Genomic DNA, 13,645 nt, shown 5'->3' on the forward strand with positions numbered 1-13,645 from the left:
CTTCTGTCTCTGTCTGAGAACAGAAATAAAAAATAAATCATGAAGTAAATGGTAAATGGCATGTACTTATATAGCGCCTTTATTCAAGTTAGGAGACTTGACCAAAGCGCTTTACACTACATTCATTCACCCATTCATACACACACTCAGACACTGATGGTGGCAAGCTACACTGTAGCCACAGCTGCCCTGGGGCTCACTGACAGAAGCGAGGCTGCCGTACACTGGCGCCAACGGGCCCTCTGACCACCATCAGTAGACAATGCAGGTGAAGTGTCTTGCCCAAGGACACAACAACAATGAAAGTCGGAGTCGGGGCTTGAACCGTCAACCCTTCGATTACAGGGCAAACTCCTCCATCCAACGCCACTGTCGCCCCGGAAGTTTGTTCTGTTATAAAATAAACATAACATAAACAAAGTCTAACAAGATCTAAACCCACCATAAGCAGTGTGTGAATAAACCTGAGAATTTCAAATATAACCCCGTGTTCTCAAAAGTTATATCTTTGATACTTTTAAAAGAGCAGATGGGTGAGCCAAATGTATTATTCTATTCTATTCTATTCGTTGCTATCTAATGGTGAATTCATATCAAAATGCAGACTTCCTCTTTATCTGAGTGTTCATTTAGTGCTGGATCAGATTGCTAATTTTATTAAGGTTTGTGCTACTTTCTGTTTCGTTTTGAGAGTGTATCATTATGCTACAGTATGTTTTCTTTTACTAAAATCTTTATTTTCAGGTAAATGGTCTTTTATAGTGAAAACGGCACCATGGACTGTTCTCTGTAATCCTGCATACTCATTTAGTAAACTTGCATTTGTGTTTTTTAAAACTAATGCTCTCTTAATCTGCCTGTCAACTGTGTGTTTTCTTTTCTAGTTTTAAGGGTTAAATGTCTAGCCTTAGCAAAACCCTAAACTTAACTCTGGTATATAAATATGCTTCTGAAATGATGTTCTGATTCTAAAAGCAGAGTTTAAAACAAATAAAGCTTCAACTTGAACTTGGATTCATAATGACTGCTTTAATGATGTTGATAGACTCACAGCTTCAGATCAATAATATATAGCGTCCTACCTATAATTTATGTAATGAATGATTTTGCCTGGGTTATGCCCAACAGAATAAAGTCTGTTTGGTAGCATAATTAATCATTTAAATACGATTTTTTTTTTCCAGCTTCATAGCTGATTTGGTTCTGCTCCCTTTATCTCCTTTTTGGTTTGTTTTTCATCATTTCATTGTTTCTTTGTACAATTCTCAAATCCTCAAGAATCTTCTACAGTCTTTCTGAACATTTGATCTCTCCCCTGCAGCTTTTCTGTCTCAGCTCTTTATTTTGGTTTGTGGCAACTCATCAGTTACCGATTGAAGCAGAGTAAAAACAAGCAGTTGTAAACAGGCTGTTTAATGAGCAAATATAAAGGTTTTAAAGTAGACTTACTCCCAGCATAGTTCCCTCCATGGTTTATCCAGAACTACATGGAAACATATATAAATTTTATTTTAAAAAAAGAAAATCTGAAGGACATCCAAAAATAAAGGGTAATAACTTACGTGTAGAGGCTGACATTATTCACTTATCTAAAAAGATAGAGATGAAATATGTTCAGGGTTTAATTGAAATTATTCTCAAACATTTTGTTCAAACATAGCTTAAACAGACTGATGGAAGGTTAATTGTCACAACAAAAATTTTGTTTTTCTATTTAAACTTGTTCATTAAAGGAAAAAAAAACACTCAAAAGAGCCAGTTTGCTTTTTTTTTGGGTAGATATGTGCCATTTTAGCAAGTGCTGAATTAACAACAGAGATTTGAGTCTGTACTTACCAAGGTGATCGGGGCGGTGCAGCTCTACGAAATGTTTTACGCAGCAGAAGAGATTGTATAAAAAGATATTGATGTTGAACTATGATTGATTAAGCCTTCCGCAGCTTCTTAAAACCTTCTACTGCTTCGTCCGTGCTGCAAAATGAAACCAAAGCATCCTTCCCTCTGCTTATATACCCTCTATAAGCTTTAATCACATGTCTTCTGATAAATCAGCTGTACATTTTTTTTCTTTTTTCCTACCTTTCTTTCCTAATTTTTATTCCATTTTTTTTTGTAACAACGAAGTCCAAAGAGAGGAAAGGTTTATCAGAAATAATTCTGTGTGTTAATGTAATATAATTTGTAATATGCTAAATTAGTTCCATAGCATATCATACGTAACACTTGAATGAATTACACACTGAAGCAGTGTTCACACTGTTTGAGAAATGTAAATGTTATCATTTTATTTGTTTTAACTTACAGGCATTTGGCCTGCCAGGAATGTTGTGTTGTTTAACTTCAAACAGGGAGTTCAAATTGTTCTCCCAGAAAGGGAAATGTTGTGTCTTATCCAGCTGTTTGGTAGCACCACCGGCAACCCCCCCCCCCCCCCCCCCCCCCCCCCCCCCCCTTTTGTATGTTGTAAACTTCTGATCCCTCCTGGTACTTCTGTGAAGTCTGATAATAAAGGCAGGTGAAGGAGAGGTCCCAGTAGAGTGGCTCAGACATTCATGGAGTGTCATTTCTACGTCTGATTCCACTCTCCTCTGCTGTCGCTGCGCCCCTTGTCTCCGATTTATTTATTATGTATTTTTTTACGTTGTTTATGATCATTAACAAGATGTTTTCCTTGAACTGCTAGCTGCGGCCAATAGTTAATAATAACATGCTAAAATTAATCAAGTACATATCCAAGTCCGCCCACATGAAGTCGGCCATTTTGATTACGTCACCAATAGGAAGATCCCAGGCAAGAAAATCCTAATGGCTTCATGGCAATATAGACATTAATTAAAAAAAATAGTTAAATTAATCTTTCAAACACTTAATTAAACTCTATCCATAATATTATGTTAAAATAGTGTATGTTAAATAGGTTTGTACAATAAGTCCAAACAAGTTTAACCAAACAATATTTATTTCTCACAATTATGAAGGGTGGAGGGTTAGGGTTAGGTACAGGAATAGGGTTAGGGTCATTAATACGGGCCACCAGTCACAATAACATGAGTAACAGGTCAGTTTGAAATGAAAGACACTAACCTGTAAAAATTCAGTTAAATTTTGGGGTCTTTGTTTTTATCCTTGTGGTATCGAAAATGGTATCGAGTATTTTCCTTAGTATCGGTATCGAGTTGAACATTTTTGTGACAGGCGATAGCGCATGTGTGTGTGTCTCCACCCTCCCAGTCACTTCAGCAAAGCACTCTTCGCCCCCCTCGGGTCATGCACTCCTACGGCCTATGCTTGCAGCAAGCATACCAGACACAGCAGTACACTGAGGAGATCTTGATTTTCATAGTGAAATTAGGCTGTTGGAATCTATTCTTTCCCATGAGACATTGTATGCAATTTGCTAGTGTTATGGTTTTCATGAACATAACGTAAATTAATGCTACTTTTAACATATAATTATTAATTATAGTATATTTTTTCTTTCATCTTTTTTTCTATCTCTCTTTTCAGAGGAAGCATCCAGGCGTTCTTCTGAAAGACACGTTTAGTCCATCTGATACTCGGGAAGATGACCTGGCAGGCACTTCTACCCCAGCAGCTGCTCAACCCCACTTGAAGCAAGCTAGGATCACACCAGCGTTCAATGTGTCACAGGAACGTGTAAACAAGCTGGTATTAAATTTTGTGGTTGATGATGTGCAGTGCTTTTCAGTGGTGGAGCAGCCATCATTCCGCAAGCTGGTTCAAGGTCTCAGTGGTGGAATAAAAACAATGTGTCGAAAGACTTTAATGCAGCGGATTGATGAAGAGTTTTCCATAATGAAGCAATCTGTTATGTCTAAACTCATTGATGTGGAGAGTGTCTGCACCACAGCAGACATCTGGTCAGCCCAAAACTGTAGCTACTTTGGAGTTACATGTCAATGGATAGACAAACACACATTAGAGAGGTGTTCTGCTGCTTTGGCCTGCACCCGCCTTAAAGGTCGACACACATATGACGCAGTTGCATCTAAACTGAACGAAATCCATGCAGAATACAAAATTCAGACCAAAGTCCGATCCACTGTCACTGACAATGGCAGTAATTTTGTAAAGGCGTTTTATGGTGTTAGTGAGGAGGAAGATGATGGTGGTAATAGTGTGACATTTGTAGATGTTAGTACTCTTCTTCAACAAGAGGAAGATAAGCAGTTTTTTCTTCCAAAACACCAGTGCTGTGCAGCTCATACATTAAATTTAATAGCTACTAATGAGGTTAACAAGGCAGGTGGGAATGGGCCATCTAGCAAGTTGTATAGGTGTGCAACAGCAAAGTGTTCGTCTATCTGGAACAAAGCACATAGGTCTTCATTGGCTGGCGAGGCAATATAGGAGATTGCAAAAATGCAATTCATTGTCCCATCAATAACCAGATGGAGCTCAGAATTCAGGGCCATCTCAAAAGTTGTACAACTTTCAAAAGAACAGCTGAGGGCCATTTGTGATCAGCTTGATGCACCAATGTTCCACCCACAAGAGGCTGCATTCCTCAAAGAATACTCTGAGGCTCTCCAGCCTTTAGCATCAGCAACTGACATTCTCCAGGGTGAGAACAAATGTTTCTTAGGATTTGTTGTCCCTACTTTACTTTACTACTTTAAAATACCATTTACCCGAAAACAAAGATTTTAGTAGAAGAAGCCAGCATAATGATACACTCTCAAAACGAAACAGAAAGTAGCACAATATTTAATAAAATTGGCAATCTGATCCAGCTCTAAACAAATGTCTGCATTTCACTTAGATGAAGAAGTAGTCTGTATTTTAATATCAATTCACCATTAGATAGCAATAAAAATAATGTTACATCGCAACATCTCTGAATCCAGTTGTATGTACCTATTTTGTATGGACCATTTTGCAGCTTCATTTTGAATGAGTAGAGCTTGCCTGTTGTAGACCAGGCTAATAACCAGGCTTTGTTAATCCTGCGGTCTAATTTGCTCAGTCAGCGGTATAAAAAAATCAGAAACCAATGAGTTTTGTCACTGATTCTGTTTCCTTCTCTGTGTATTTTTTATTTTTTTTGTCAGTCCAGATTAAAAAATCCCTAATAAATATTGTTATATAGTAAAGCACTGTAATAATTGTAACAGCAATATGATAGCTAATCCATAAAAATTTTATAATATCTGACTGGCACTACATGACTGATGACGTCAGAAAACATCACGCCAACTGACATGGCACCCCTCACTAACCATAGAAACTTCAAGTAATCATAAAAAGCTTACTTTGGTATACATCTAATTTTAATTATATTATAACTGTGAATCAATGCCCAACTAAAAAAACTTTTCTGATTCAAATATAAATAAATCCATCTTTTTTACTCCTGTTATTAATTTACTGATTTGCCACGATTTACTGACTTCAGTTCAACAAAAAAACAAAAAGAAAAATCTTCAGTAAATAAGCAGTGACTTTGTTAATTGGGGAATTTTTTCTTTCTAGAACCTTTATGATGATTAAATCTAGGATATTTAATCTGGATGTAGCTGAAAAAATATCGGAGCAAAGATGCCCACCAAGTTAAGTTACAGACATAGAGACAACAAAGACCAGAAAGCTGATGAATATAAAAGATAACCTGAGAAGCTAACAGTCTTCTGACTGAGGCTGTTTGATTTTTATTTATAAATGCCTCATCACGCCCATTAATGGCCTGAATTACAGCAAACTGCAGTTTTTGCTAAACAATACCAGCTACTTTCACTTTATTTTACTTTCACTTTCAATATTACATGATGGAAAATAAAGAGATAAAAGCTTCAGGGTAATGTTGATTCATCTTTGTTCAGTCAGCCTATAGGTTCTCTTAACTCTCTGTGATAAAGTGGGTTCTTGTGATTCAAAAGCACAGAACACAATGCCTCAAATAATACAGAGAAAATACTCGAACAAAGTAATTTTAAAAAATGTACTGTTTACAAAAAGGATGATATTGTTGTAACTTCAAGGTATTAAATATTTAATGAAATATATTTCAGACTGTCCTGTGCTGCTTTGTAAACATACACCCAATGGGCTTAGAATAACAATTAAAAGCATAATTTAAGCTTCAGTCATTATCAAACAGTTAACTCTGTACACAAAGAATAAATTCACGAAAACCTACATTCAACAAATAAGAATTCATTAATTAAATCCTGAGGTTTTTGCAGAAGCAAATGTAGAAACACATAAAACACATCAATACAAAAGGTGAAAATAGCTGCTGTGAAACACTCTGAAATCATAAACTCCAGAAACCACATCAAGAGTCAAGCATAAGACAACTGTTCTGAGTCTGATGAGGACAGACATCCCTGTCTCTGGTCAGTCAAAACTCTTTTAGCTTCTTCTGCCAATCCGCATCGAACAGTTAGCTTCACAACCCACCGCTGCTCCATAGACCCCGAAAAGGCTTAGCCTCAATGGAATCTAAGCCATTTTTGCCTGTTATCCTTTCATGGCCCTTCTTTCTCACTGGTTGGTCCAATGCATGGGGGCTCAGGCTTTAACTGGGATTTCTCAGAGAGACTGACAGACAGCATCATGCCACTCCAGATTGGAGGGGTGATCACATCCAAGAGTGAGCAACATACTGGTGAAACCAGGTGCTATTAAAGAGAATTTTTGATGCAGTTTAATGACTACATTAATGAAGTTGGAGAATGAATATTTAACCACCAATTTGTAGGAAATTTACAGGGAAGGTTTCACCTTTAGTATTCAAGAAAAAAATGCCTCTGAACTATAAATATGTGTATAACTACATACATACAACTTGACTTTAACCTCTACATTACTATTTTGCTACCTACTTTAAACCTCTGTCCTACACATGACACTCTCACATGCTTCTCACATGTGTGTGGTTATATGCCTCCCTTGATTTTCAGCAAACAGGGGTCATTCTGGTAACCAAAAGTTATATTTTAAACCTTCATTGGTATCTTGCACCAAGCATGTATATAACTAGCCTGGGTGCCAGTCTGAACTTAGTCCCGCCCACAAGGTTTGAGTTCGGGGAAGTTCGGTCTGGCTCTGCTCCATAGTAGCGCGAGTATTAAAGCCCACTGTCAGGCGATCCAATCAAATTGTCAGGGCGGGCTTTATACGATGATGGACAGATGATCAAGAGTAACTTTATCAACCACGTGACCAAAGCGCGCTTGGGTGACAACAATAATGGCTGCCGCTGGAGAGTTTGGGTGAGTAGATTCTGCTATTAGGTCTGTTCTAGAAGATATCGACAGCAAATTAATTTTAAAAGAGGAACAGAGAAACGCGATCAAGTCTCATCTTCTTATTCTAGGCGTGAAACTGCACGCTTTGATTTTTGTGGACAACAACTATGCCTCGCTTAAGATACGTCACGCACTCCGTTGCTCTTATTGGTTGTAGGTCTATCCAATTGAGTACAGAGGCATTTTTTTCCTGGTTCGTTCAAAACACGCCCCATAATCACAGCTCTATGGAGCAGTATCAGACTCATATTCTGACTAGAATTGAGTCGGACTACGTCAGGCTAGTATATAACGACAGTGAAGGGGAAAACTCCCTTTGAACAGGAAGAAACCACCGGCAGAACCAGTCTCAGTATGAGCGGCCTTCTGCCAAGAACAATTTGGGTTCATGGAGACGGATCAGCTATACGGAAAGAAGCATAAAGTAACTATTAACTAGCTCCACAGGTGGAGCTAGTTAATAGTTTACATATCAGCACATCTGATATGTAATGCTATGGTCTTAATGTATTGTACATGTACAATATATAATAAACATCAATTATCAGGAAAGTCAGCTGTTGAAATCTTGATGGAAATGTAGGACAATGACGTAGATTTTGACTGGTATGGCTATCAAGATGACGTCGTAGGCAATATGGTCTGTTGTCAGCAGCAAACAGCTGCTAAGGCCAGACGCTAAACCCCTCCCCTGCTGAAGGCTAAGTAGCAACTGTGATTCAGAAGGAGCTGAACATAGTGTTTTTATTCGTCCTGCAATTCAAACCGAGTTGAATGCTGTCATCCCTGAAGCCTTCAGCAGCAGCAGAGACAGAGAAGAGCTAATCCAGCTCTGCTAACCTAAATCTAACTGCTAATCTAAACCGCCAAACAACGGGGCCCCTAATCGCTGTTGGCCAAGGAGCTGCCAGACCCATGACTGCCTTAGACAGAGGGTGAGAGCACCTGTTAATAAACAATTAGGATTACCCTTGATATGAATGACCTATGAATTATTTATAACTTCCAGTTCTAGTTATTTAATATATTCACAATCTTCCAGTAAACTTTCACTTGAGGTCTAACTAGATATTGGCACTAATTTGTTGTGTTTTTGTTTTTTGGAAGATAGCAAACCTGTTCAGCCTCCTCAGATGTATGAGAAATATGATAGAATGTATTGTTGGATGGTTAAAAGAGCAGCTGGTGTCCTATACCAACCAGTTGTTTAGATGTCTAGTGACAACTGGTTGGTATATGCAGTCATAAAGTCTTCTATGATTACAGCTGACTGCAATATGTTGTACAGACAAGTGAAAGTCACAAAATGAATTTACAGAGGAGAGCAGAGCTTTTGATGGTTGTAGTTTTGTGACAACCTCAGCATACGGCTGAGGCACTTTGAACTAAAGGTTTAACTGAAGGAAAAATTGCATTGTGTGGTCAGAGCATAAACATGAAAGGAGAAAACAGAAAGCACAGAAAGTGAAAGTTAAATGAAGAGATTTATCTGAAGTCACGTGATTTAGCTGAGCAGGGGATGTTACTTAACAGAGGAGACAATTGCTGCTCACTCATTTTGCAGCAGAGCAGCAACACCAGAATGGAGAATCAGAAATCGCTTTTCCATGCATTGTTCTACGGTGAGTGCATTTTATTTAAAATGAGGCTTTTAGATATTTACTGCAATTGATTCACAAAAGCAATTAAAATATTTAATAAGTATCTTATTTTATTCATATTTTATTGAAATGTCTCTGTTTCAGTCTCAAGTTTTTAAACCAGTAAATTCTGTTAAAAATATTTATCTATATTTATTAACAGCTTATTTAATCCACAATTACCGTCTTTGTCTTTTTCTGCTTAAGGTCTACCTATCAGAGACCCAGAAGATTCTGGTAAGATGGTGACTATAGATGTGTTATTAGCAGACATGTGAACCTCATTTAACCCTAATATTGTTGCATGATCAGCTGTCTGTTCTGGGTCAGTCTCAAATGGTGTAAGCTGGAGCAGTACAAGATAGTCTCTTGTGTGTTTGTGAATGCACAAATGCCATGAGAGTTCAGCTTGCAGACAAGGTTAGAAACTGATGTTAAGGCAAAGTAAAATTCAGAAACACTGAGTCAGTTTAGAGAAAATAGAAATCCTAAACTAAATTTATCATGGTATACCTTTACAATTATAGTTTTTAAACTCATGACTAACTTGAGTAAGGAAATCTTCAGGTACTAGTTCACTTACCATTCTCTGTTTTTCCTTTAATAAAGCTCAGGTGAAAGAGTCACCACGTAAGTGATTACATTTTGTTTCTGAAAATATTTTATTCATCTTTGGAAAATAGTAGTTTATGTTTCTGTTCAGTTCTAGATAAACCATGGAGGGAACTACATTGGAGGTGAGTTAACAGTAACACTATTAGGCTCATCATTAACTGCCAGTTCATTGCTGACAGTTTGTTTACAACCCTAGTGAAATGTAGAATTTGTGTGTCACAGCTTACTGGAGGAGAAAAACATAGAAAAAAGAAAAAACTCAAAGTAATTGAGGTTTTGTTGGGTTTAGTATGGGTACCTGGAAATTTGGTCCTAAAGGAATTTTGACACAACAGGAAATTAAGTACAGAAGCAGAGAGAGAAGGAAAAAATAGGGGCGAAATCATAAAATTGAATTAAATTAAAACGATTTTTTAAAACTCCAAATGCCTGATTAGTTTTTAACATAATCATAGTGGATCCTCATTAAGTGCAAAGAAATCGCAAAAAAAAAAAAAAATATTAAAAGGGGATTTAAACAATTTGCATATTTTTGTAATTTCTTAGACACTTTAAACTTTTTTTTGTGAAAGTATAGGAAAAAATTTTTTTATCTAACTTAGATTATGTTAGTTTTACTGATGGTCTTTGGCTCCAACATGGTTGGCTAGAATGCGTTTTCTTGTCTCTTTTGGGTTTTGACAGAACTAACAAATGAATGTGCTTGATGTTCTCAGTGAAAAACACCAGGATCTTCAATATATTCAAGAATACAAACCTGAAAAAGATGACATCAGGTACCTTCGAGTGCTTCTTTATGGACCCGTTGGCGCTGGGAAGTCCAGTTTCATCAACTCTGTCAGTAACGTCATTCGAGGTCGAATGACAATTCCTGCTTTGGCCAGTGCAACCACATCTGACAAAAGTTTCACCAAAAGGGTAAACAAAAAGCTAATAAATATGAATAAAAAGTTTGAGAAGTGTATGAAAGAACCAGAAATATACAGACGGGATCCTTTCAATAGTCTTTTGCCCACTGTTGTGCATTATCTTGGCGCTGATGACTGGCTTGATTGTTCATTCCACTCACCTGCCCAGTCGACCAGTTGGAATTTACCTCATCCTCTGGGCATGCACTGAACTTTAAGATTAGGTTAGTGACTCACATGTTCATGATCTTCCTATGCCAGATTGACAGGGTTACTAACCTGTGTTTACCTTTTTACAAAGGTTCCTGCCCTAGCTGCTCACTACAGATATGTTTTTTTTTTTTTATCAAAGTTTTTTAAAATAAAAGTTTTCTAAATATCATACTGTCTGTCCATCTGAATACTAATACTAGGTTCCCTGTTCTGAGCCTTGACAAAATAGTCTGACAGACAGTGGTGTTCAGACATAGAACAGTGTATAACTCACCTCGAATGAGGCATGCAGGAAATCCTGACACATTTGCGTAATCAGGCTACCCCTGCTCCCTGCTTCCGCCTACGACAGCTTATGCTTCTACGTGACCTGCTTTCAGATACGTCAGAGGTAGTCTATACTGTCTTGCTTCTAGCCAGCAAAACAAAGCTGTGGGGAACTTCTGAATGGCAGAACAACCCTTGCCTTTTCGCAAGAACTAATCTGAGTTTTCTGGCCTTTTCTTTTAATTAATTAGAGAAATGACTGTATCAGCAAAATGCATTTTCTCTTAACTTTTTCTCCTTTTTTAGTATGAAACTCATAAATTCAATAGAGGACGAGGAAGCTCGAAGACATTTTACCCTTTGGTCTTCAGCGACATCATGGGTCTGGAAGAAGGGGAAATACAAGGAGTTCATGCAAGTGACATTAAGCTGGCTTTGGAAGGACATGTAAAGGAAGGCCACAAGGTGCAGCAAATGCAACCACCAGTTCTGAAAAATATTCTGAAATTAATGAAAGAATGAAAGTAACCCACAATTTAAAGATAAGGATTGTATTTCTTTGAACTAATTCATGTTAAAGATGATGTCTTTTCTAGTTCAACCCAGTAGGTCCTCTATCTGAAGATGACCCAGGCTACAACCCGACACCCTCTGCTGATGACAGAGTTCATGTCTTGGTCTGCGTGATGTCTGCCAACGCTGCACAGATTAAAAAGTCAGTTCTAGAAAAAATGAAGAGTGTCAGAGAAACAGCCAGTGATCTGGGTGAGTTTAAGGATTTTTATTAACATGGCATACTAACAGAAGAAATCCAAATAAGTTGAACTGTCAGTGTCCATCCATATTTTCCGATTATTCCTTCAGGGTCACTGTGGGGCCGGTGCCTATTTCTGGCAATTTATGGGCGAAAGGCGGGGTACACCTGGACAGGTCACTAGTCCATCGCAGGCCAACACAGACAAAGACATATAACCATGCACACACATACACCTAAGGCCAATATGGAGAAGCCAATTAACCCAACAGTCATGTTTCTAGACTCCGGGAGTAAGCTGGAGTACCCAGAGAGAACCAACACAAGAACAGAGAGAACATGCTAACTAACTGTCAGTGTCTCTGGCACAAATCTATATCTGTATTTACTCTCACTCACTTTAACTTTTTCAAATGATAAAACCACAAGTGTTTGGCTAACAATTGTTTACTTTTTTACCTGCAGGAAATCCTCAAATGGCCATAATGACACGCATTGATGAAGCCTGCGAAGAAACTGAAAAAAACTTGAGAAATGTGTACAAAAGCAAGCACCTAAAGAAAAAGGTGAGATTCAGTCAATTTGTCCAGAGACATCATACCTATTCCAGATTGTAACTGTGACTTTTTATTTTTTTTATTTTTAAGATGAAAGATTTCAGTGCAGCAGTGGGAATCCCAATGAACTGTATCTTTCCTGTGAAGAACTACAGTGCCGAAATCAACATGAACGATGATATTGATACTTTGATTCTGAGTGCCCTGAGGAAAATGATCGACTTTGGAGATGACTTCATTGAAAAGAATTAAAATGGGCTTCAGAAGACACATTGTGTCTGCTTTACTCTTGCTACTATTTTTCAGAAGAAGCTGCAGCTAGCTAGCTTCCTTATGTTTCTGAGTACCGGTAGTCGTCATATTCTGCACTTCCAGTTAGCTGGGTGCCTATGTACAGAAAAATTTACTCCATTTTTATTCCATTTTATTTATTTATTTGGAGAGAAATTGCTGTTTCATAAAGTTTTCTTTCTGCTTAGCCAGGTAGCAGCAGGTATGGTTGGAGGTGCAGCAGCCAGAACACGACAAGAGGCTACTGTATATATATTATATACAGTAGCCTCTCTATTATATACAGTTAATTATATGTATAATTCTCTTCTTGTTAATATTAGCTAATCTTGCGAAATTCTGTGTTTTATTGAGGATTGCATTCTCTTTATTAACCTCTGTATATCCACATTTTAATGCATCATCATTCCCTTCCTCAAGTCATCCCATTGGAAATGGAAGATTACATACGGGCAGTGGAAATGCTCCACCTGTCCGATCACCTAGATCGAGAATAGAAGGAAGAGCTGAGGGAACCATTGTTGTTCCTTTTTACCTTAGATAAGGATTATGAGGGATTTTGCCAAGAAATTATGGATGTTAAGCAAATACAGATCTATTCTGTCTTTGAACTTGAACCCCTACAAATATTCTGTCATGGTCTGTCTTTTGTTCCCTCTGTGTATGGGAGAATTATCCTGCCATAATGCAAGAGCACATAATTTTAATTTGAAAAAAAGAATTTCATCTTCTTGCACTCAAAGCTTATAATGCTCACACTCAAAAGATGCGCTCTCTCTCAAATACTTTCTCTCCTCTTTCAAATTTAATGTTTCTTGCACAGATATTTTCTCCTCTCACTTGCCTCCTTCTCTTCGCGCACAAACCGCGCTCTGCTTGAGTCTCAGATACGCTTGCAAACCCGTAGGCTCTGCTTGTGGATTTTTTTTGCTCTCTCAGATTGGAGTTGGATCGTCGCCTAGCAACCTTTCCAGCCAATAGAACGACAGCCTCAGAAAGGGTGCGCTTGTCTAACTCTACTGAGTGTGCCTGTGATAAACCTTACCGACAATAAAATGGCTTTTTTGTTTATATATATATATATATATATATATATATATATATATTTATTGTGATGTCATCATTTAAG

At 37.7% G+C, this 13,645-nt stretch overlaps 1 protein-coding gene across 1 annotated transcript; it reads left to right on the forward strand.

Annotated features, from left to right (window-relative positions):
- The first annotated feature begins 3,267 nt into the window (after positions 1-3,267).
- On the forward strand, positions 3,268-13,231 carry LOC119796537 (interferon-induced protein 44-like). Its single transcript, XM_038305135.1, has 10 exons — positions 3,268-3,342; positions 3,508-4,132; positions 9,119-9,148; positions 9,521-9,541; positions 9,615-9,648; positions 10,243-10,444; positions 11,221-11,379; positions 11,511-11,679; positions 12,134-12,234; positions 12,316-13,231. The coding sequence occupies exons 1-10, from the start codon at positions 3,268-3,270 to the stop codon at positions 12,475-12,477; spliced, it is 1,578 nt and encodes a 525-aa protein (XP_038161063.1). The 3' UTR covers positions 12,478-13,231.
- Positions 13,232-13,645: the final 414 nt, after the last annotated feature.

Source organism: Cyprinodon tularosa, unplaced genomic scaffold (genome assembly GCF_016077235.1).
Source record: "Cyprinodon tularosa strain WSP-4 unplaced genomic scaffold, ASM1607723v1 ctg551, whole genome shotgun sequence".
In the NCBI taxonomy this organism is placed as follows: Eukaryota; Metazoa; Chordata; class Actinopteri; order Cyprinodontiformes; family Cyprinodontidae; genus Cyprinodon; species Cyprinodon tularosa.

Coding starts and splice junctions, on each gene's coding strand:
- LOC119796537 (XM_038305135.1), top strand. CDS start 3,268: ATGCACTCCTACGGCCTATGCTTGCAGCAAGCATACCAGACACAGCAG. Junction 9,149..9,520: donor CAGAGACCCAGAAGATTCTG/GTAAGATGGTGA, acceptor CCTTTAATAAAG/CTCAGGTGAAAGAGTCACCA. Junction 9,649..10,242: donor TGGAGGGAACTACATTGGAG/GTGAGTTAACAG, acceptor TGATGTTCTCAG/TGAAAAACACCAGGATCTTC.